This window comes from Pelobates fuscus, chromosome 2 (assembly GCF_036172605.1).
Source record: "Pelobates fuscus isolate aPelFus1 chromosome 2, aPelFus1.pri, whole genome shotgun sequence".
Classification (NCBI taxonomy): Eukaryota; Metazoa; Chordata; class Amphibia; order Anura; family Pelobatidae; genus Pelobates; species Pelobates fuscus.
In genome coordinates, this window is record NC_086318.1 from 187,314,717 (window position 1) to 187,336,862 (window position 22,146).

General features: G+C 40.4%; 1 protein-coding gene across 1 annotated transcript in view; it reads left to right on the forward strand.

Annotated features, from left to right (window-relative positions):
* The window catches only part of MEI4 (meiotic double-stranded break formation protein 4), a 200,011-nt gene extending 183,078 nt beyond the window's left edge, over nucleotides 1-16,933 (forward strand). The window contains exon 4 of the mRNA XM_063440745.1: nucleotides 16,682-16,933. Within this exon, the coding sequence (XP_063296815.1) occupies nucleotides 16,682-16,933 (252 nt within the window). The remainder of the gene's footprint in view (nucleotides 1-16,681) is intronic.
* The last annotated feature ends 5,213 nt before the right edge of the window (nucleotides 16,934-22,146 follow it).

Here is a 22,146-nt window from a genome sequence, read left to right on the forward strand (position 1 = left end):
TTACTGGACCCCGTTATCTTTCGTGAGACCATACCCATTAACTTAAATGTTGGTATCCTACACGTGGAGAATTTATCTCTCATGCTCATTTCGTCCCCTTCTGTTCCCATAGTTCTGGGGTATCCATGGTTGAAGAGACATAACCCTATTATCGATTGGGAATTAGGGGAGATACTCTCGTGGGGTCTGAGCTGCCAGGAGAAGTGTTTACGCAGGGTTTCTCCATTGGCCAATATTAATACACCAGGTAGTTCTACTCAGTCCACTGAGACAGATACCGCCCCTGTACCAAGACTTAAAGGCAGTATTCGACAAGAAGAATGCCGATTCATTACCTCCACACAGGCCATTTGATTGTAAAATTAAGCTTCTACCTGGTACTATGCCTCCGAGGGGTAATGTATATCCTTTATCTGTTCAGGAGAACTCTGTTCTAGAGGAATATATCCGTGAGAATTTAGAGAAAGGATTCATTAGGAGGTCTTCTTCTCCTGCCGGGGCTGGGTTTTTCTTTGTTAAAAAGAAGGATGGCACGCTGAGGCCTTGTATTGATTACCGAGGTTTGAATAAAATAACTATCAGAAATGCCTATCCTATCCCATTGATTACCGAGTTGTTTGATCGTCTTAAGGGTTCCAAAATCTTCACCAAATTAGATCTCAGAGGGGCATATAATTTGGTGAGAATCCAGCACGGACACGAGTGGATGACGGCGTTCAATACTCGGTATGGCCATTATGAATACACAGTTATGCCATTTGGACTTTGCAATGCTCCTGCAGTATTTCAGGATTTGATTAATGAGGTACTTAGGGAGTTTCAACATGATTGTGTTATTGTCTACCTGGACGACATACTGATACACTCTAGGGAGATTGAGACTCACCATAGACAAGTCAGAAAGGTACTACACAAACTTCTGCAACATGGTCTATACTGCAAATTGGAGAAATGCAGCTTTGACCAGTCGCAGATAGACTTTCTTGGTTACGTGATTTCTGGGGAAGGCTTTAAAATGGACCCTGACAAACTCCAGTCTATTTTAGATTGGCCGTTGCCTAAAGGACTTAAGGCTATTCAGAGGTTTATTGGTTTTTCCAACTATTATAGGCGCTTCATTAAGGGATACTCTTCTATCATCTCGCCTATTACCAATATGACCAAACAAGGGGCTGATACTAAGACTTGGTCTACGGAGGCTCTTGTTGCGTTCAAGACTCTCAAAGAACTTTTTGCCTCTGCTCCCATTCTAGTCCACCCTGATACGACTCTGCCGTTCTTACTCGAGGTCGATGCCTCTGAGACGGGAGTTGGTGCTGTTCTGTCTCAAAGGTTAGGGGTGGACAAACCGTTACACCCTTGTGGGTTCTTTTCTAAGAAATTATCTGGGCCTGAAAGCAGATATGACATTGGTGATAGGGAACTGTTAGCGGTCATTAAGGCTTTAACCCCTTAAGGACACATGACATGTGTGACATGTCATGATTCCCTTTTATTCCAGAAGTTTGGTCCTTAAGGGGTTAAAGGAGTGGAGACATTTACTAGAAGGGACATTACACACTGTTACTATTTTAACGGATCATAAGAACTTGTCTTATATTGGGGAGGCTAAGCGCCTGTCCGCCAGACAAGCTCGTTGGTCCTTGTGTTCCTTACTCACTTTAATTATGTACTTACTTACAGACCTGGTTCTAAGAACTCTAAGGCCGATGCTTTGTCTCGTCAATATGAACCGTTCACTATAACTGAGCCAGTCCTTTCCTCGATAGTTCCTAAGGGTAACATCATCGCTAACACGAATCTCAGGATTCACTCCCCGTTGCTTACTGAGATCATGAAATTACAGCATCTTGCGCCCAAACAGACTCCTGGGGATCGACACTTCGTTCCCGCCACTCTCCAACTAGAAGTGTTACGCTGTTTCCATAACAGCAAGGTGGCTGGGCATCCTGGCATTCGCAAGACGTATGCTTTGATCTCTAAAGATTTCTGGTGGCCTGATTTACGTAAAGATATTAAAGAATTCATCGGGGCGTGTGAAGTTTGTACTAAGACTAAGCTACCTCATTCGCTCCCATGCGGATTTCTGCACCCTCTAGAGGTTCCTGAAAAGCCATGGTCCTGTTTGGCTATGGACTTCATTGTTGATTTGCCTATCTCTAAAAAGCAGACTGTTATCCTCACTGTGGTGGACAGATTTACTAAGATGGCTCACTTCATTCCCTTACCTAAACTTCCATCTTCGCCCGAATTAGCAGAGATATTCGCTAAGGAGGTCTTCCGTTTACATGGGATACCTTCCCAAATTGTATCGGACAGAGGTTCCCAATTTGTTTCCCGTTTTTGGAAATCCTTCTGCTCTCAACTGGGCATCAAATTGAATTTTTCTTCTGCCTACCATCCTCAGTCCAATGGAGCTGCTGAACGCACCAACCAAAAAGTTGAACAATATCTACGTTGTTTCGTTTCTGAACACCAGGACGATTGGGTCGGTTTGATTCCTTGGGCGGAGTTTGCACACAACAATCTCGTGTGTGATTCTACGCATTTTAGCCCCTTCTTCATGAATTATGGCTTTCATCCTTCCATTCTTCCTTCTGACTCTTCTTCCCAAGGGGTACCGTCGGTTGATGTCCATGTTGCCAATTTGAAGATGTTGTGGGACCAGACTCGACAAATTCTTCTGCACAATTCTATGCTGGTGAAAAAACACGCTGACAAACGTAGAAGGGCAGCACCGGTGTTTGTTCCAGGTGAGAGAGTATGGCTGAGTACTAGAAACATTCGGTTAAAGGTGCCTTCCATGAAGTTCGCTCCCCGGTATATTGCCCCTTACAGGGTGCTGGCTCAAATTAACCCAGTTGCGTATCGTCTAGCTTTTCCTACTACCTTACGCATTCCTAACTCGTTCCATGTTTCGTTGCTGAAACCACTAGTTTGTAACAGATTCTCCTCCACGATCGCCCCTCCTCGCTCTGTTCAGGTGGAGGGTCAGGAGGAGTATGAGGTCAATTCCATCGTCGATTCTCGAATCTCCCGGGGGAAAGTACAATATCTGGTCGATTGGAGAGGATATGGTCCTGAGGAGAGAAGTTGGGTACCTCAGGAGGATGTTCATGCTCCCCGTCTCCGCAGGGCATTTCACTCTCGCTTCCCTTCTCGTCCTGGTTACTTCCGCCCGGTGGGCGTATCTGAGAGGGGGGGTACTGTCAGGGTACCTGAGGTCTCTACCTCCGAGTCGTTCAGCCATCCGGACGGCCTGATTTCCCTCTTCCTCGCGGTCCTTCCGGTCATGCAAAGCCGGCCGCGAGGGAGTGACTCCCTTTTATAGCATGACGCCCGGAGGTCGACGTCAGGACGTCAACCCGGAACGACCTGTCACTCAATTGGTTCAGGACCAATCAGGACTCGACGGAGGTGTGTCTACTTATCTGAACAGGGCATTTAACAGTGCTTCTTTCATTAGCTCATTGCCCTGTCGTGGTTCTAGCTTGTTCTAGTCACTCAGTGCTCGTATTTTCTAGTTATCCCTTTTGGTTTTGACCCGGCTTGTTTGCTCTATTCTGCTTATCTCTGTTACCCTTGATTCGGCTTGTCTATCGCTTACCTGTCTTCTGTTACCCTCGACCTCGGCTTGTCTTTGACTATTCTCTACTGTACTACTTACGTTAGTCCGGCCATTCTAAGGTCCGGTATACGTATCTGGCTACTGTTTGTACTCTGCGTGTTGGATCCCTGTCCCGATCCTGACACCAACACAGTGAGTTATGGAGACGTGTCTAAACTCTATAGTGAGGCATGGAGAGGTTACTTAGACTCAAATGAGGGGGCTTATATGTTTAACCCCTTAAGGACACATGACATGTGTGACATGTCATGATTCCCTTTTATTCCAGAAGTTTGGTCCTTAAGGGGTTAAAGGTGAATGAGGCTGCCAAAAGCAGATGTGTCCGTATAGACACTAGAGTGATATGTTAGTTGTGTCTCTCACGGTATTCGCGGTACATGCAATAGAGAGGTTACGTACCATGGGTAGGGAGTATGAAGTTTACGGAGTTGCCACCACTTGTGTATAGCGTGCAACTTAATATAAATATGTCATAGAGGCCGGCGACCGTAACAAGGCACAGAGAGATATGCATATATAACTGCCCTGGCAACGACCGCAAACCGCTCCATTTATAAACAAAAAGCGGTGGTATGCCTTATTATGTAAATTGTTGCTATTAATTCCCAGAAATTGAATATTTAACCCATAGGTGGGGGTTTGGTAGTGAATGGTGGACTATGAGCAAAAATGGGCGCCTGGATATGAGAAGTTTAAGGGCCATCTGCACTAACCGATTATAAAAAAAGGTGAAAGAGAGGGAGCCATCATAAACGATAAAGGGAAAGAAAAAACATATCACCCCATACTATGTATTAATAGCCCAAGACAAATTATTATACTCATTATGTCACAAATTGGTGGATCAGAGGAAAAGTTCATGAGTTTTTGGCTGACGATCCCGCCATACTCCACTCCGTCTGAAGTCGTCTTGGAGAGCAACCTGTTGAAGGAAGGTCTGTTGGAGTTGTGTTGGTGGTAATCCAAAGGCCCCAGGTGTTGAGAAGCTTCATGCCTTCATCTGGCTCGTTAATGACCTGGGTCTTACCCTGTCGCCAGACCAGTAGTTTTGTTGGGTAACCCGACTTGTAAGAGACGTTATTGTTGCGTAGAGTTTTCGTGATAGTTATAAATTATTTTCTCCGTGCCATTGTGGAGGCCGATAAATCAGCATATAAGGAGATCTGTTGGAAGGGTTCCGGGAGAGTGCTTGCTTTCCGAGCTGCGTTGAGTAAAGCGTCCTTGTGTGTATAATAATGTAACTTCATGATGACATCTTTAGGGATGTCACTCGCCATGCGGGCCGGGCGTGGGAGTCTGTGCATGCGGTCAAAAGTCCATGCAGAGTCAGGTAGCTCCGGGACTAAAGATTTGCAGATAGATAGAATGAAAGCAGGTAAGGCATCGTGGGACACATCATCCGGAATGCCACTGAAACGAACGTTCTGCCTTCTCGATCTATCCTCCAAGTCAGCTAATTTGAGTTTCAGAGTAGCGTTTTCTTCAGAAATGTTCTGTAGTTTTTCAACCACTTCGTTGTGAGCTGTACACAGTTCATCAGACCTGTTCTCTAAATGGCTAGTTCTGTCACCCAATGCTGAAATTTCTTTCCTCAGTTCACTATCTATCTTGAGAAAATCCGTTCTGATAGTGGTTCTGAGTTCCTGCAGCATTCTATGGAGGCTACGTTCTGTAACCGTAGTGTCTGAGTATTTAGAAGAGATCGATTCATTATCAGAGTGATCATCCGACATGTTAGCTATGTCGCCGCCATCTTGGTTTTCTCATCTGCGGTCTTTTCTCCTGGATTTCGTCGCTTCTGACAGTTTCAGCTGCTTGGAAGGTGACATTGTCGAGGGCTGCCCCTGTGGGAATGTAAGTATCCGAAAAATGTGCAGTAGTCGCTATTGTTGTCGCTTCTCAGGCTGGATTCACGGCGGAGCTCTCAAGCCATGCAACTGTACTCGCCGGAAGCCGGACACGCCCCCCCAGTCACAAATATCTTAATAGTGCGATGATCACACTTAAGTTTTCATGAAATATCCAATGTTTTCATACCTCGTCCAAGGCATTGAACTATTTCACTCTTTTCAGCAGCAGAGAGATCCTTTTTCTTCCCCATATTGCATGAAATTGGTGCTCTGCTTAATAATGTGGAACACCCTCCCTTAGTAGTTTTTACTTAAATTGGGCTCACCTGGCAATCTAATTAGCACAGGTGTCTGAGATTGTTTTCAGTGATCAAAGGAGCCCTGAGACACAATGCCATCCATGAGTTAAACTGAAAAAAAAATATTGAATCTTTGTGAAACTTAAATAGAATTTGCATAATTATTTGGAACAGGGTGTAGTTACATGACATGTGCAATTCGTTTCGTTCCGAATATACATTTGGAAAAATTTCAAGCAATTCGGACATTCTGATGATTAATTTAAAATTGCTGAAGTGCCGAACCGAACCAAATTGCCGAAGTGCTTCGGATTTCTGAAATGTGGCAAAACAAGTGATTAGTGTTAGGGTCCGAATTACCATATTCCTATTTGCCGAAGTTCTGAAATGCTTTGGATTTCTGGAAAGTGACAAAACAAGTGGTTATGGTTGTGGTTTGGAGTTAGGGTCCGAATTACCGAAGTTCAGAATTTTCCGAAGTTCCAAATTGCCGAACCGGACGCCATTGGTCCGAATTGCCAAAGGAGACAAATGTTTTTACTTACCCAAATTTCTGAACCAAATTTTTTGCCCATGCACATCCCTACTAGTTACTTACTTAGGAGCTTTTTTAGGGGTGTTTTTAGTTATGCCCCAAAGAAAAACAATGCATGCATGTTTTTATTGTTTTATTATTATTTGTATCTCCACTTCCTCCCTGTTTTTTTTTCATTCAAAAATCTATATTTAATTGTGCTGTGATTATATATTTAAATATTAATGATAATTTAAAAAAAAGTTAAAACTTTCACACATTTTTAACTCTGCTGTTGATCCAAAAGAAGATAAAATAACAGTTTTGACATACTTTAATTGTGTAACAAAAGGTGTAAAAATCCCTACTTGACTTGAACACCTTAAGGACGGCGGGCGTGCTATGCCATCCTTGGGGACCTGTTCTAAATGGGGGCAGGTGGCACCTCCATACCATCCGCGTGCGTGTCACCGATCTCCCCTTCTGAGCTCCAAGTGCAGCTCGGTAAAGTTTTACGGTAAGTGCCAAAAAGTGCTGCTGTCCTGTCTTCACGCGCTTCGTGAGTGTTTGCTCACTTCATCAGTTGAGCTTCATCTGATGAAGTGAACAAACACTCACAAAACGCACAGCGTCACTTTTTGGCACTTACTGTAAAACTTTACCGAGCTGCACTTGGAACGCAGAAGGGGAGATCGGTGACACGCACGCGGCAACCTCCAGTCTTCACATCTACCGGCTGGACTGCAGGACCGTGCAAACTGCCCCCACCAAACAACTTGCTTCCAGTAACGCTTGATGCAAATTTACAAAGTGTGAGTGCATTTTTAACGTATTATTTCAATAAATTCTTCATACAGTATACACTATGGACTCTTACTCTGTTTCTTTCAGAACGGAGAACTAAGCTTAAAACTTAAGATCACTCTCCATGATCTTATAGCATTTTCTTTCCTTTCATGAAGGGTACTAATACTACGAACTCTGGAAGGAGATTCTATTAGTATTGTACTATACAAATTTAGCTTAATCAGTATCTACATCCCAGTTGATCCATAACTGGAGGTAACTGAATAAGCTCACAATCTAAAGACTGTATCAATTTGTGTATTACTCTTTCCATTGAAGTAATTGTATCAACAACAAAAAAAGAGACTAAAACATATTGGACTCAAGTGTGATACATTCACAGTGAATATAACCAGTTTTTTTGCATAATCACTTTAATGCTCATATATTTTGGATATTTTTCATGTGAGACATTGTTCAAAGTTTAAACTTTAAAGGCATCTCCACATATAAGAGAATGGGGGATGGGTCTGCGCCACTGTATACAACAGATAATAATATTAAGTCCAATGGGATCTGTATCGTTGTGTCCAAAGTTCTACTTTATACGATATCCAGAAGATGTCAGTGACATGGAGGATAGTCCAATTGTATAAAAAATAGAAGAATTCTTACTTACAGTTGGCAGAGCTTAATCCAGCTCTGGTGTGAATGGCTTATAGCGGTATTATCCCCGCTTGCAGGATATACGGCAAGTGTCCTCTTCTATGTAGTGGCAGGTAACCAAGTTGGAAATAAAAATGGAAACAATAATGGTGCAGTATGTTCCACACATGCGATAAAAGATATAAAATATAATAGATACACTCACATTCGGTAGAGCTTCCGCTAGCTCTAGGTTGTTAGGCGTGCAGCGGTATAATCCCCGCTTGCAGGATATAGGATGAGTGATCTTGACGCGAATATCAATAGCTCGGAGAGAAGATAAAACAGTGATAGTGCTCTCAATAAAATCTTTGGTGATAAAATAAAATAATAAAATATACTCACAATATATAGGGCAGACTAACTGCTCTATGTAACAGCGTAGGTGGTATAATCCCCAACTGGGATTCTTTGGAGTATTATATCAAGGAAATAAAAAATAAAAGAAGTATACGGTATAAAATATATATAAAAGCCAGGTAGTAATAAAAGATGATGGTTTAGACGTAAAAAGGACCAAAATCTATTTTATTAACAGTATATAAAAACAGTAAAAATATCCAAACGCGTTTCGCCAATATAAGGCTTTATCAATGGATAGCAAACTTGGTTACCTGCCACTACATAGAAGAGGACACTTGCCGTATATCCTGCAGGCGGGGATAATACCGCTATAAGCCATTCACACCAGAGCTGGATTAAGCTCTGCCAACTGTAAGTAAGAATTCTTCTATTTTTTATACAATTGGACTATCCTCCATGTCACTGACATCTTCTGGATATCGTATAAAGTAGAACTTTGGACACAACGATACAGATCCCATTGGACTTAATATTATTATCTGTTGTATACAGTGGCGCAGACCCATCCCCCATTCTCTTGTTTTGTCTATTTACCTACAGGGACATTAGAGGGAGTCCTTGTTTGGGACTGCTGCCTTTCTGATTAGCGCTGACTCTATTCCTTGTTTTGTTATCTCCACATATAACACTACCCTCACCTCTGCCTTGAATGCTGCAGCCCCGTTCCAAACATGCACCTCGAGGAGGAAACGCCCCCAACCGTGGCATACTAAATCAACACACTATCTGCAAAGTTGCTCCCATTGTGCTGAACGCTCCTGGAGGAAGTCTCGCACTCAGTCAGACTTTCTCCATTATAGTTTCATATTGTGTTCATACAGTGCAGCCCTTGCCCTCGCCAAACAGTCATACTTTTCCTCTCTCATTAGTTCATAATAAGAGTTCAAAAACCCATCCGGCACCAGGGCTTTGCCTTTCAGGAGAGATCGTATCACTCAGAGGACTTCTTCCTCTGTGACAGGGTTGGAGAGGTTGACTTGTTGTTTGTCTGTAAGCCTAGGTAATGTTATGTGGTCCAGATATTTTTTATGGATGCTTCTTGTGGCTGTGTGGTTTTCTTTCTTGCTTTAAGTTGTATAGTCGAGAATAATATCCAGAGAAGTTGTTGCTAATGTCCTTTGGTGATATCAATTGGTTCCTTTTTGGGATAAAAGATGGTAAATTTACTGGTTTGTTTGGCGTTTTTCCAGTCTGTTACCTAACAGACGTCCCACCCTATTCCCTTGAGCCTAGTGGGACACTCTCAGTTTTCGGAGGTGATAAACTACTTTCTGGAGGGCTTGTTGGTGAATCTTTCTAGTGATATCAGTAATCTGATCTTTCAACTCCTGTGTAGGGTTTTGTTGGTGTTGGATGGTCAAGAGCAATTGGGATTTGGATCTTTTATGTAAGTATGATGCCTGCTGGATCAACAGCCCTCTTATGACTGATTTATGAGCCTGGCATATAACCTCTGCCAACCTTACAAGGAAATTGAAAGCCAGGGACCCCCAGAGATGGGACAGGTATTGAACCAGATAGATCTCAATTGGGCATATTAGCAGATGATGTTTACCCAGTTTGGTTCTATAAAACCTAGATGAGCATTAGCATGGCACAAATATCGAAAAAATGAACTTTCCCCTTAATCCCTGGTCCACACTGAGAACAACCATCAAAGGCTGATCTTTGTAGAGCCATTCTATTGCATTACCTCCCAGACATAGTTGAGTAAAACTTGTACCTATATACTGTGGTCCCCCATAAACCCCTGTTCCTCCACTTATTTGTTACTCCTCAAGTTTACTTTGTTTTAAATTGTCTATTACTATAATCCACTCATGCACTAATGCTATTATATATCTGTATGCCAACCAACTGTAAACAACAAGAGACAATGTGGCGATGTCATTATTAATGCAAGAGGTATTGCAATATGTTGCGCATACTGTGTATATGTCTCAAACTACAACTGATCAATAATGATGTCCCGAACGGTTCGCTGACGAGGAGTTCCTGGCGAATATAGCGTGTTCGCGTTCGCCACGGACAGCAAACATATGCGATGTTCGGTCTGCCCCCTATTCGTCATCATTGAGTAAACTTTGACCCTCTACCCCACAGTCAGCAGTCACATTCCAGCCAATCAGCAGCATACCCTTCCTCCCAGACCCTCCCACCTCCTAGACAGCATACAATTTAGATTAATTCTGAAGCTGCATTTTTTTTTTTTTTTTTTTTTAATTTTTTTTTAATTTTTTTTTTGTGTTTGTGTTTATTATACATTATCCTCCATAACCAGTAACCTGTGTTTATTATACATTATCTCCCATAGCCAGTAACCTGTGTTTATTATACATTATCCCCCATAGCCAGTAACCTGTGTTTATTATACATTATCCTCCCATAGCCAGTAACCTGTGTTTATTATACATTATCCCCCCATAGCCAGTAACCTCTGTTTATTATACATTATCCTCCCATAGCCAGTAACCTGTGTTTATTATACATTATCCTCCCATAGCCAGTAACCTGTGTTTATTATACATTATCCCCCATAGCCAGTAAACTGTGCTTATTATACATTATCTCCCCCATAGCCAGTAACCTGTGTTTATTATACATTATCCTCCCATAGCCAGTAACCTGTGTTTATTATACATTATCCTCCCATAGCCAGCAACCTGTGTTTATTATACATTATCTCCCCCATAGCCAGTAACATGTGCTTATTATACAATATCCTCCCATAGCCAGTAACCTGTGTTTATTATACATTATCCCTCCCATAGCCAGTAACCTGTGTTTATTATACATTACCCCCCCCCATATTATACATTATCCTCCGCATAGCCAGTAACCTGTGTTTATTATACATTATCCTCCCATAGCCAGTAACCTGTGTTTATTATGCATTATCCTCCCATAGCCAGTAACCTGTGTTTATTATACATTATCCCCCCATAGCCAGTAACATGTGCTTATTATACAATATCCTCCCATAGCCAGTAACCTGTGTTTATTATACAGTATCCCTCCCATAGCCAGTAACCTGTGTTTATTATACATTATCCCCCATAGCCAGTAACCTGTGTTTATTATACATTATCCTCCCCATAGCCAGTAACCTGTGTTTATTATACATTATCCTCCCATAGCCAGTAACCTGTGTTTATTATACATTATCCTCCCATAGCCAGTAACCTGTGTTTGTTATACATTATCCTCCCCATAGCCAGTAACCTGTGTTTATTATACATTATCCCTCCCATAGCCAGTAACCTGTGTTTATTATACATTATCCCCCCCCCATAGCCAGTAACCTGTGTTTATTATACATTATCCCCCATAGTCATTTATCGTTGGACCTAGGCAGCATGATGTCTTAGGCCGGCCCAGAGAGTGAGTGAGTGAATAATATAATATATATGTTCAGAAACATATTAGTAATATATGTAAATCGGGTTCATGCAAAGAGGGTGAAAAGGTATTAAAGAAAAACACACTTATTGCATCAAATTTACAAAGCCAAACTTTTAAAAGCTTTCCTCATTTCTTTCTCGGGATGAGGAATATATCGGTTGTAGACTGAGGATTTCCATCTGCCCAATCTTTTAATAATATGCACTGAAGTGTCAGTGTTGATGGAGACCAAAGCTGCCCCTATTCTAAATGAAATACCCGAGACATGGATACAACCCAATCTTAGGAGTAGTGTTCTGATGTAGAAGATGAATTTAGCCGTAGTCAGAGGGATTCAGTGAGAGTAGTGGTGAAATGTGTGTGGCATGACTGAGTGTGGGTAAGTAAGAGTCAATTATTTTAACTGGGCACTAGTTCTAGGTGGGATAAAGTGGTATAGCAGATGGATGAGTAGTTTGGTTCGTTTTAGAGGTTTGTAGAGAAAGTATATAGTGATCATGATTTTTAGCGATATCCAATATTTTTAAGGTGGTCCCAGTGCCACCACTCATATCTGGTGTCACAATAGCTTGCATTAAAAAAATATATATGTTCAGAAACATATTAGTAATATATGTAAATCGGGTTCCTGCAAAGAGGGTGAAAAAGTATTAAAGAAAAACACACTTATTGCATCAAATTTACAAAGCCAAACTTTTAAAAGCTTTCCTCATTTCTTTCTCGGGATGAGGAATATATCGGTTGTAGACTGAGGATTTCCATCTGCCCAATCTTTTAATAATATGCACTGAAGTGTCAGTGTTGATGGAGACCGAAGCTGCCCCTATTCTAAATGAAATACCCGAGACATGGATACAACCCAATCTTAGGAGTAGTGTTCTGATGTAGAAGATGTATTTAGCCGTAGTCAGAGGGATTCAGTGAGAGTAGTGGTGAAATGTGTGTGGCATGACTGAGTGTGGGTAAGTAAGAGTCAATTATTTTAACTGGGCACTAGTTCTAGGTGGGATAAAGTGGTATAGCAGATGGATGAGTAGTTTGGTTCGTTTTAGAGGTTTGTAGAGAAAGTATATAGTGATCATGATTTTTAGCGATATCCAATATGTTTAAGGTGGTCCCAGTGCCACCACTCATATCTGGTGTCACAATAGCTTGCATTAAAAAAAAAACAAAAAAAAAACACTTTTTTGACTGTAATATAATAGCAGTCAGTGTCCTTCACACGTGTACGTTTCAGGGCCTGCCAGGGCACAGTGTCACACCAGTGCAACTCATATCTGGTGTAACAGTAGTGTACATTTAAAAAAATACAGGGGGCTTGTTGTCACCTTTCGGGGACCCTTGGTGTTGTACGTGGCTGGGTGGAGGAAGAGACCTTCAATGACATCAGTGAGGACAAGGAACGGGACATGGCTAGCTTGGTATCCAACCTTGTGTAAATGGGGAGTTTTCGGTTGTGCAAATGGACTGTTTGCGGTTGTTTGCGGGCCGTTAAACGGGGAGTTTGGTCTGTCACTGTGAAGCAGGCGTAACCCTTACACTACCTGATCGATACAACATCATACCTGATGTTTTAAAGCACGTTATTCCAAACAATTTAGGAATGTTAGGTGATTTATGCCCTTTATGGCTTAAAACCAGACTCTGCATCAACTGCATCTGCCATTTTCCATGGGAGTTTTGCCATGGATCCCCCTCCGGCATGCCACAGTCCAGGTGTTAGTCCCCTTGAAACAACTTTTCCATCACTATTGTGGCCAGAAAGAGTCCCTGTGGGTTTTAAAATTCGCCTGCCTATTGAAGTCTATGGCGGTTCGCCCGTTCGCGAACATTTGCGGAAGTTCGCGTTCGCCATTCGGGAAAGGAAAATTTTATGTTCGTGACATCACTACTGATCAATAAAAATTGTCAAATTCCCAAAACAAAAATTGAGCCTTGCTCACTTTGGTTTCACTCTCTGATTTTAACAAACTTACCTGATTCATGCGCCCTGTGCTACTCCACTCGACGGACCACAGGAGCCGAACGCTTTGTGCAACCCGAATAGGGAATACATATACTTACCATTCTGCGTCTGGGAACCGCTCCTCATCCTGGTTTGAGCAAGCCAAATATCACACAGCCACTGCATAGTCTTAGATGCTGCCCGCTTAAATGGCATGTCTTTTATAAGTTTCAAATTTGTGAAGCCATGCCCACCCTTAAAGTGACCAAGTTAACCTATTTTCAATCTTTTTGGGGAGGCAGGGATAACGTGAACCAATTAGAACACGTTAGCCTATATAATACTACTTTGGGCCCATATTCAGTGCCCTATTGTGGTTTCTGTCTTGATACACGTTTATTGACCTTAGCATGTATTTAACTTTGTGTATTTCTGGGATCCTGGATTGGCCTGTTTACTGAGTTTGTGTATTTCTAAATTTCAGACTTTGTCTTTATCTTTATTTACATTAAGTCTGGCTACTCTAAGGCCTGTAATATGGCTTTTGCCATTTCTTCAGAGTTTTTTTTTTTTTTTACAAATCTCTACCCCAGCCAATAGTAGTAAAAAATCCAGCTTATCTGAAAGATACTATTCTTGTTTTACAAATATTGGAAGTAACAAACTGGGAAGACACCAATCACCTGTGATGCAAGCTCTTTGTAGTACTATACCTTATGACATTGGTGTTAAGGACATGAAAAATGAAATTTTAGCACAATATTTATGCTTTTACGCCCATAACCCCCAAATGTATTTGTTTACCAATTAAAAGATATTCCCTGCATAAATGCTGGTTTTAAGTAGTGAAAATGTTAATTAACAAACCACTTTAAACAATTCAGAGTCAGGAGGCAGGTTCATGGGTAAGAAATAGTCTAGAAGGAGGGGCATCTTACTATAAATATTGTGTAAGCTGTTTTGTGGAGGTTTTGAGATTTATTTTGATGTGGTTTTGAGATAGCAGCAATGTTGCAGTACAAGGGCACAAGCAACCTGACCAATTTTCTCAGGTTGAAACTATGTGCTCTAGGCCCATATTTGTTTATAGGACATGGAGTTTGATCCATCCAGAGCAGCAGAAACCTTTATCTCCATTTCATCTTAGATCCTGGGATGTTGAGTATAAAACTGTATAATTTCTTTATAATTGTTGTACTTGTGTTTAGATAGATATGCTTGGATAGCCTTTGATATGTTTTAACTGCAGTCATGGGAAATAAACAATTAGCACTGCAAAATATAATTGTATAGTTAGTATTACAATTGTTTAGCTAGAATATGTATATTAGTATGTTATATTTTCTCTAGCATCCTTTTATTAAACATTATCTTTTGCTGCATTCTGAGTGATTGTCATTTGGAGGTTAAATGTTAGGATATATCTCTGCCAAATAACTTATGCAGCTAATAATCTAAATTATAGCTGTAAAAAATTAAGGGTTTGATTTTGAATGTTTGAAAATATAGTGGGATTCCAGTAGATTGTTAGTGTAATTAGGTTATACCAGGACACATGACTAGGGCCATTTTGATGATCTTTGAAGCACATGGTCATCAGCACTTGGTGCTGCTGTAGTTATTGTGAAACCCTTTGAATTGCACAAACTAATTTATTCATGGCATACTGAGAGTAACTATATGTCTTCCAGGGCCAGATCTTGAGCAAGTACTTGGTACATCCTATTGTTGTTTCATAGACAATCTATTTTGTCTTGAAGGTTAATAAAATAAAATTGGATTTCTTCTTGCAGTATTTGAACAGCTATAATCAGAGTATTGTATTAGCATCTACTTTCTTTTCTGAATATTTATATACAAAATGGAAGCATAAAAACAAAAAACATGTTTTAAATTGACATTATAGTCACCAGAACTATAGCTTAATGTAGTTGTTCTGGTATGTATAGTCAGTCTCTGCAGGCTTTTTTAATGTAAAAACTGCCTTTTCAGAGAAAATGCAGTGTTTACACTGCCTCATTGGGACATCTCTAGTGGCAGACACTCAAGAGGTGCTTCCTGGGTCAGTACTGACGTTTAGCATCGCTGCACATTCCCCATAGAGATAAATTGATACAAAGCATCTCTATGAGAAAATGCTAAATGGCTATGGCAGTGTTTGGCTCCGCCCCCACCAACTTCCTTGGAAAGTATTGGATTGGCTGAGGTCATCAATTCTGATGATGTCAGCCAAGAAGGCGGATCATAAAAATAACTACCTGTTATCATACCCAATGGTTAGTCAATGCCTCAAAGAGCAAATTTCTCAGGATTAGAAGAAATTGCACAAACATATTATAATAAATCAATCAAGCCAATATAATAGAAGGTCAATTTACTGAAAAAAGGATATAACAAAGAAAATCTAGAAATGTCTATTTAAGAGGTAAGAAAAATTGGGGGCGGGGCCAGGCCGCCATGCTGAACGGCCGCACACAAGAACAGCTCCGGCAAATAAACATAATATCAGCACATAATCCCTGACTAAGCACCCACTAGATGAATGGAAGCTGTGGCCCATTGTAAGAAGGCAACCTGGTACCAAAGAGGAGAGGCTTGCCAAAGTGTTCTAGTCCCTTGGAGGGGAGTTCCTTATCGCACAAGATGGGGATTACTCGGGCGGAGAGTGGGACAGACGGCCGCTGCCCCGCTGTATATAACAAGCCACATAAATAAGTTGAATGCTAATTTTGTCCAGAATTTTTTTTTTCAACAACACTTGTTCACATAACACATTCTTTATAGTTAAACAAATAATTATCATATATAATTAATATATATATATATATATATATATATATATATATATATATATATATATATGTAATATATATATATATATATATATATATATATATATATAATATCATAGTGGAGCATGGTTTACTCTTCAATGTACTACCTTTTGGTGTGAGTCAAAAACACTTACGTTTTTATTATATCCTTATATCAGTTAACATTAATTTTATTTTTGTACTATTAAAACTGATCCCCGTTCCATCTTGCTTTACTCAGCATTTTTCCACGTCTTTGCAGAAAATATTTTAGTTGTATATTGCTTTATTTCCTTTTAAGGACATTGTTTCCTTTCAAGAATTTGCATTACCTTTCTTATGTTTAATAATTTTTTATTCCTTTTCCACTCCACAGAACTGTACCAGGTATGACATTGTGCAATATGAAAACATTTTTTCATTATTCTTGGTGTTGGAAAATCTTCTGCAATGCACAAAAGACAGACCTGAATCATTGCTTTCTGAACTGTTTGAAGAAGAAACAAAACTGTTTATACAAAGTCTTGACAATACCATATTATGTATGTCTGATGAATTTCCATTGTTTTGTTTATACCTGTGGAGACTGGGAACATTATTTCCATGCATCCAGCTAAATATGAATTGACCTTTTTAGGATTGTTCACTAAACTATTTCAGGAATTCAAACTGAATTTCATATTTTAGGCCAAAAGAAATCTCCAAGTCAGCTATATTTCCATTTTGGACACTTTGGCATACAATATTTTATATATATATATATATATATATATATATATATATATATATATATATTTTTAAATTAAAGGCAATTTACAATATAGCGAATAAACCTGTATGTTCCTTTTTTGGATTAAAATATATTTGTCTGTTCTTTTGTACGTTCGTACAGCCGAACACGTTCACAATAGTGTATTTGCCTTATATATATGATCCTGATCCTGAGGAAGACCCGAATGGGTCGAAACGTTGATCAAGCAACTTGTAAACCTTACATGGATTAAAGATCGTTAGTATTTACAACAAAGACCAAAGAGTGCATCTTTTCTTCAATACAATTATTTATGAGCATTGGATTGCACCAGGGCATTTTCACTACTATCTTTATGAGCAAGGGTGAGTGCCATTAATTGTGATTTTTTTTATATATATATATATATATATATATATATATATATATATATATATGGCAAATACACTATAAAAATAAGTCATGCCACTAAGATTATTAATTGCCTGTATGAAGTTATTTTGTTTTGTTTTGAATTTATTCAGTTTCTGAATTTCTTATTTTGACCAAATTAAATTTGGTTATTTCTTATAAATAAATGACTAAAAGATAAATATACATTTGACTTAATGTTGTCACAGAGCAAACAACTATCATCTCAGTGAAAATACATTCATACATCAGTAATATAATGACTTGTAAAATTTGTTCAGGAAAAAAAAAAGTAAATAGTCAATAAACATTTTCTTTGTAAGCATCATAACCATTTCAATTTATCAACATAGTTATGTTGCTAAAATACCATCACTCTTTTTTTTTTTTTTTCAATTATATTTCAAACTGAGCAGGGGTTTAAAGCAGCTTCCAGCTTGCAAAGCATTAATCCTCCAAGGGAAAAAAAAATAAATATATATATATATATATATTTCTATATATTTACACCTAAAGCAAATAATGAGCACATATACAATGTATCACTTGTATCTTTATATGTTTAGTAGACATGTTTCCTTTTTTTTATTATACATGAGAAATTGTTATTTTTGGATACATTATTAGTGCTGGGTAGTGATGTCCCGAAATGTTCGCTTGCGAATAGTTCCCGGCAAACATAGCGTGTTCGCGTTCGCCACGGCAGACGAACACATGCGCAGTTCGATCCGCCCCCTATTCGTCATCATTGAGCAAACTTTGACCCTGTGCCTCACGGTCAGCAGACACATTCCAGCAAATTAGCAGCAGACCCTCCCTTCCAGACCCTCCCATCTCCCTCCCAGCATCGATTTTAGACTCATTCTGAAGCTGCATTCTTAGTGAGAGGAGGGAAAGTGTAGCTGCTGCTCATTAGATAGGGAAATTGAAAGCTAGGCGAGGGTATTCAGTGTCCACTACAGTCCTAAAGGACTCATCTGATCTCTGCTGTAAGAACAGCACCCCAAAAAGCCCTTTTTAGGGCTAGAACATCAGTCTGCTTTTTTTTTTTTTGTGTGTGTGTGTGTAATGTAATTGCAGTTGCCTGCCTTCTAGCTTCTGTGTCAGACTCACAGTGGATACTGTGCCCACTTGCCCAGTGCCACCACTCATATCTGGTGTCACAATAGCTTAAGCTTGACATTTAAAAATATTTTTTTTTCACTCTAATAGATTGAATAGCAGTTAGTTGTCTGCCAGCTTCTGTGTCAGGCTCACAGTGGATACTGTGCCCACTTGCCCTGTGCCACCACTCATATCTGGTGTCACAATAGCTTAAGCTTGACATTTAAAAACAAAAAACTTGTTTCACTGTTATAGATTGAATAGCAGTTAGTTGTCTGCAAGCGTCTGGGTGTCAGGCCTTCAGCGGATACTCTGCCAACCTCAGCAAGTGCATTTGCCACTCATATCTGGTTTGACTATAGTGTGCCTTTAAAAACAAAAAAAAGTTTTTCACTGTAAGCTAATAGCAGTTAGTTGTCTGCAACCATCTGGGTGTCAGGCCTTCAGCGTGTACTCTGCCAACCTCAGCAAGTGCATTTGCCACTCATATCTGGTTTGACTATAGTGTGCCTTTAAAAACAAAAAAAGTTTTTCACTGTAAGCTAATAGCAGTTAGTTGTCTGCAACCATCTGGGTGTCAGGCCTTCAGCGTGTACTCTGCCAACCTCAGCAAGTGCATTTGCCACTCATATCTGGTGTGACTATAGTGTGCCTTTAAAAACAAAAAAAGTTTTTCACTGTAAGCTAATAGCAGTTAGTTGTCTGCAAGCGTCTCAGTGTCAGGCCTTCAGCGTGTACTCTGCCAACCTCAGCAAGTGCATTTGTCACTCATAGCTGGTGTGACTATAGTGTGCCTTTAAAAACAAAAAAAGTTTTTCACTGTAAGCTAATAGCAGTTAGTTGTCTGCAAGCGTCTGGGTGTCAGGCCTTCAGCGTGTACTCTGCCAACCTCAGCAAGTGCATTTGTCACTCATAGCTGGTGTGACTATAGTGTGCATTTAAAAACAAAAAAAGTTTTTCACTGTGAGCTAATAGCAGTTAGTTGTCTGCAAGTGTCTAGGTGTCAGGCCTGCAGCGTGTACTCTGCCAACCTCAGCAAGTGCATTTGCCACTCATATCTGGTGTGACTATAGTGTGCCTTTAAATACAAAAAAAGTTTTTCACTGTCAGCTAATAGCAGTTAGTTGTCTGCAAGCGTCTGGGTGTCAGGCCTTCAGCGTGTACTCTGCCAACCTCAGCAAGTGCATTGCCACTCATATCTGGTGTGACTATAGTGTATCTTATAAAACAAAAAAAAAGTTTTTCACTGTAAGCTAATAGCAGTTAGTTGTCTGCAGGCGTCTGGGTGTCAGGCCTTCAGCGTGTACTCTGCCAACCTCAGCAAGTGCATTTGCCACTCATATCTGGTGTGACTATAGCGTGCCTTTAAAAACAATAAACGTTTTTCACTGTAAGCTAAAAGCAGTTAGTTGTCTGCAAGCGTCTAGGTGTCAGGCCTTCAGCGTGTACTCCGCCAACCTCAGCAAGTGCATTTGCCACTCATATCTGGTGTGACTATAGTGTGCCTTTAAAAACAAAAAAGGTTTTTCACTGTAAGCTAATAGCAGTTAGTTGTCTGCAAGCGTCTGGGTGTCAGGCCTTCAGCGTGTACTCTGCCAACCTCAGCAAGTGCATTTGCCACTCATATCTGGTGTGACTATAGCGTGCCTTTAAAAACAATAAACGTTTTTCACTGTAAGCTAAAAGCAGTTAGTTGTCTGCAAGCGTCTAGGTGTCAGGCCTTCAGCGTGTACTCCGCCAACCTCAGCAAGTGCATTTGCCACTCATATCTGGTGTGACTATAGTGTGCCTTTAAAAACAAAAAAATGTTTTTCACTGTAAGCTAATAGCAGTTAGTTGTCTGCAAGCGTCTGGGTGTCATGCCTTCAGCGTGTACTCTGCCAATCTCAGCAAGTGCATTTTCCACTCATATCTGGTGTGACTATAGTGTGCATTTAAAAACAAAAAAAGTTTTTTACTGTAAGCTAATAGCAGTTAGTTGTCTGCAAGTGTCTAGGTGTCAGGCCTGCAGCGTGTACTCTGCCAACCTCAGCAAGTGCATTTGCCACTCATATCTGGTGTGACTATAGCGTGCCTTTAAAAACAAAAAAACGTTTTTCACTGTAAGCTAATAGCAGTTAGTTGTCTGCAAGCGTCTGGGTGTCAGGCCTTCAGCGTGTACTCTGCCAACCTCAGCAAGTGCATTTGCCACTCATATCTGGTGTGACTATAGTGTGCCTTTAAATACAAAAAAAGTTTTTCACTGTCAGCTAATAGCAGTTAGTTGTCTGCAAGCGTCTGGGTGTCAGGCCTTCAGCGTGTACTCTGCCAACCTCAGCAAGTGTGTTTGCCACTCATATCTGGTGTGACTATAGTGTGCCTTTAAAAACAAAAAAAAGTTTTTCACTGTAAGCTAATAGCAGTTAGTTGTCTGCAAGCGTCTGGGTGTCAGGCCTTCAGCGTGTACTCTGCCAATCTCAGCAAGTGCATTTGCCACTCATATCTGGTGTGACTATAGTGTGCCTTTAAAAACAAAAAAAGTTTTTCACTGTAAGCTAATAGCAGTTAGTTGTCTGCAAGCGTCTGGGTGTCAGGCCTTCAGCATGTACTCTGCCAACCTCAGCAAGTGCATTTGCCACTCATATCTGGTGTGACTATAGTGTGCCTTTAAAAACCCAAAAAAATTTCACTGTAAGCTAATAGCAGTTAGTTGTCTGCAAGCGTCTGGGTGTCAGGCCTTCAGCGTGTACTCTGCCAACCTCAGCAAGTGCATTGCCACTCATATCTGGTGTGACTATAGTGTATCTTATAAAACAAAAAAAAAGTTTTTCACTGTAAGCTAATAGCAGTTAGTTGTCTGCAGGCGTCTGGGTGTCAGGCCTTCAGCGTGTACTCTGCCAACCTCAGCAAGTGCATTTGCCACTCATATCTGGTGTGACTATAGCGTGCCTTTAAAAACAATAAACGTTTTTCACTGTAAGCTAAAAGCAGTTAGTTGTCTGCAAGCGTCTAGGTGTCAGGCCTTCAGCGTGTACTCCGCCAACCTCAGCAAGTGCATTTGCCACTCATATCTGGTGTGACTATAGTGTGCCTTTAAAAACAAAAAAGGTTTTTCACTGTAAGCTAATAGCAGTTAGTTGTCTGCAAGCGTCTGGGTGTCAGGCCTTCAGCGTGTACTCTGCCAACCTCAGCAAGTGCATTTGCCACTCATATCTGGTGTGACTATAGCGTGCCTTTAAAAACAATAAACGTTTTTCACTGTAAGCTAAAAGCAGTTAGTTGTCTGCAAGCGTCTAGGTGTCAGGCCTTCAGCGTGTACTCCGCCAACCTCAGCAAGTGCATTTGCCACTCATATCTGGTGTGACTATAGTGTGCCTTTAAAAACAAAAAAATGTTTTTCACTGTAAGCTAATAGCAGTTAGTTGTCTGCAAGCGTCTGGGTGTCATGCCTTCAGCGTGTACTCTGCCAATCTCAGCAAGTGCATTTTCCACTCATATCTGGTGTGACTATAGTGTGCATTTAAAAACAAAAAAAAGTTTTTTACTGTAAGCTAATAGCAGTTAGTTGTCTGCAAGTGTCTAGGTGTCAGGCCTGC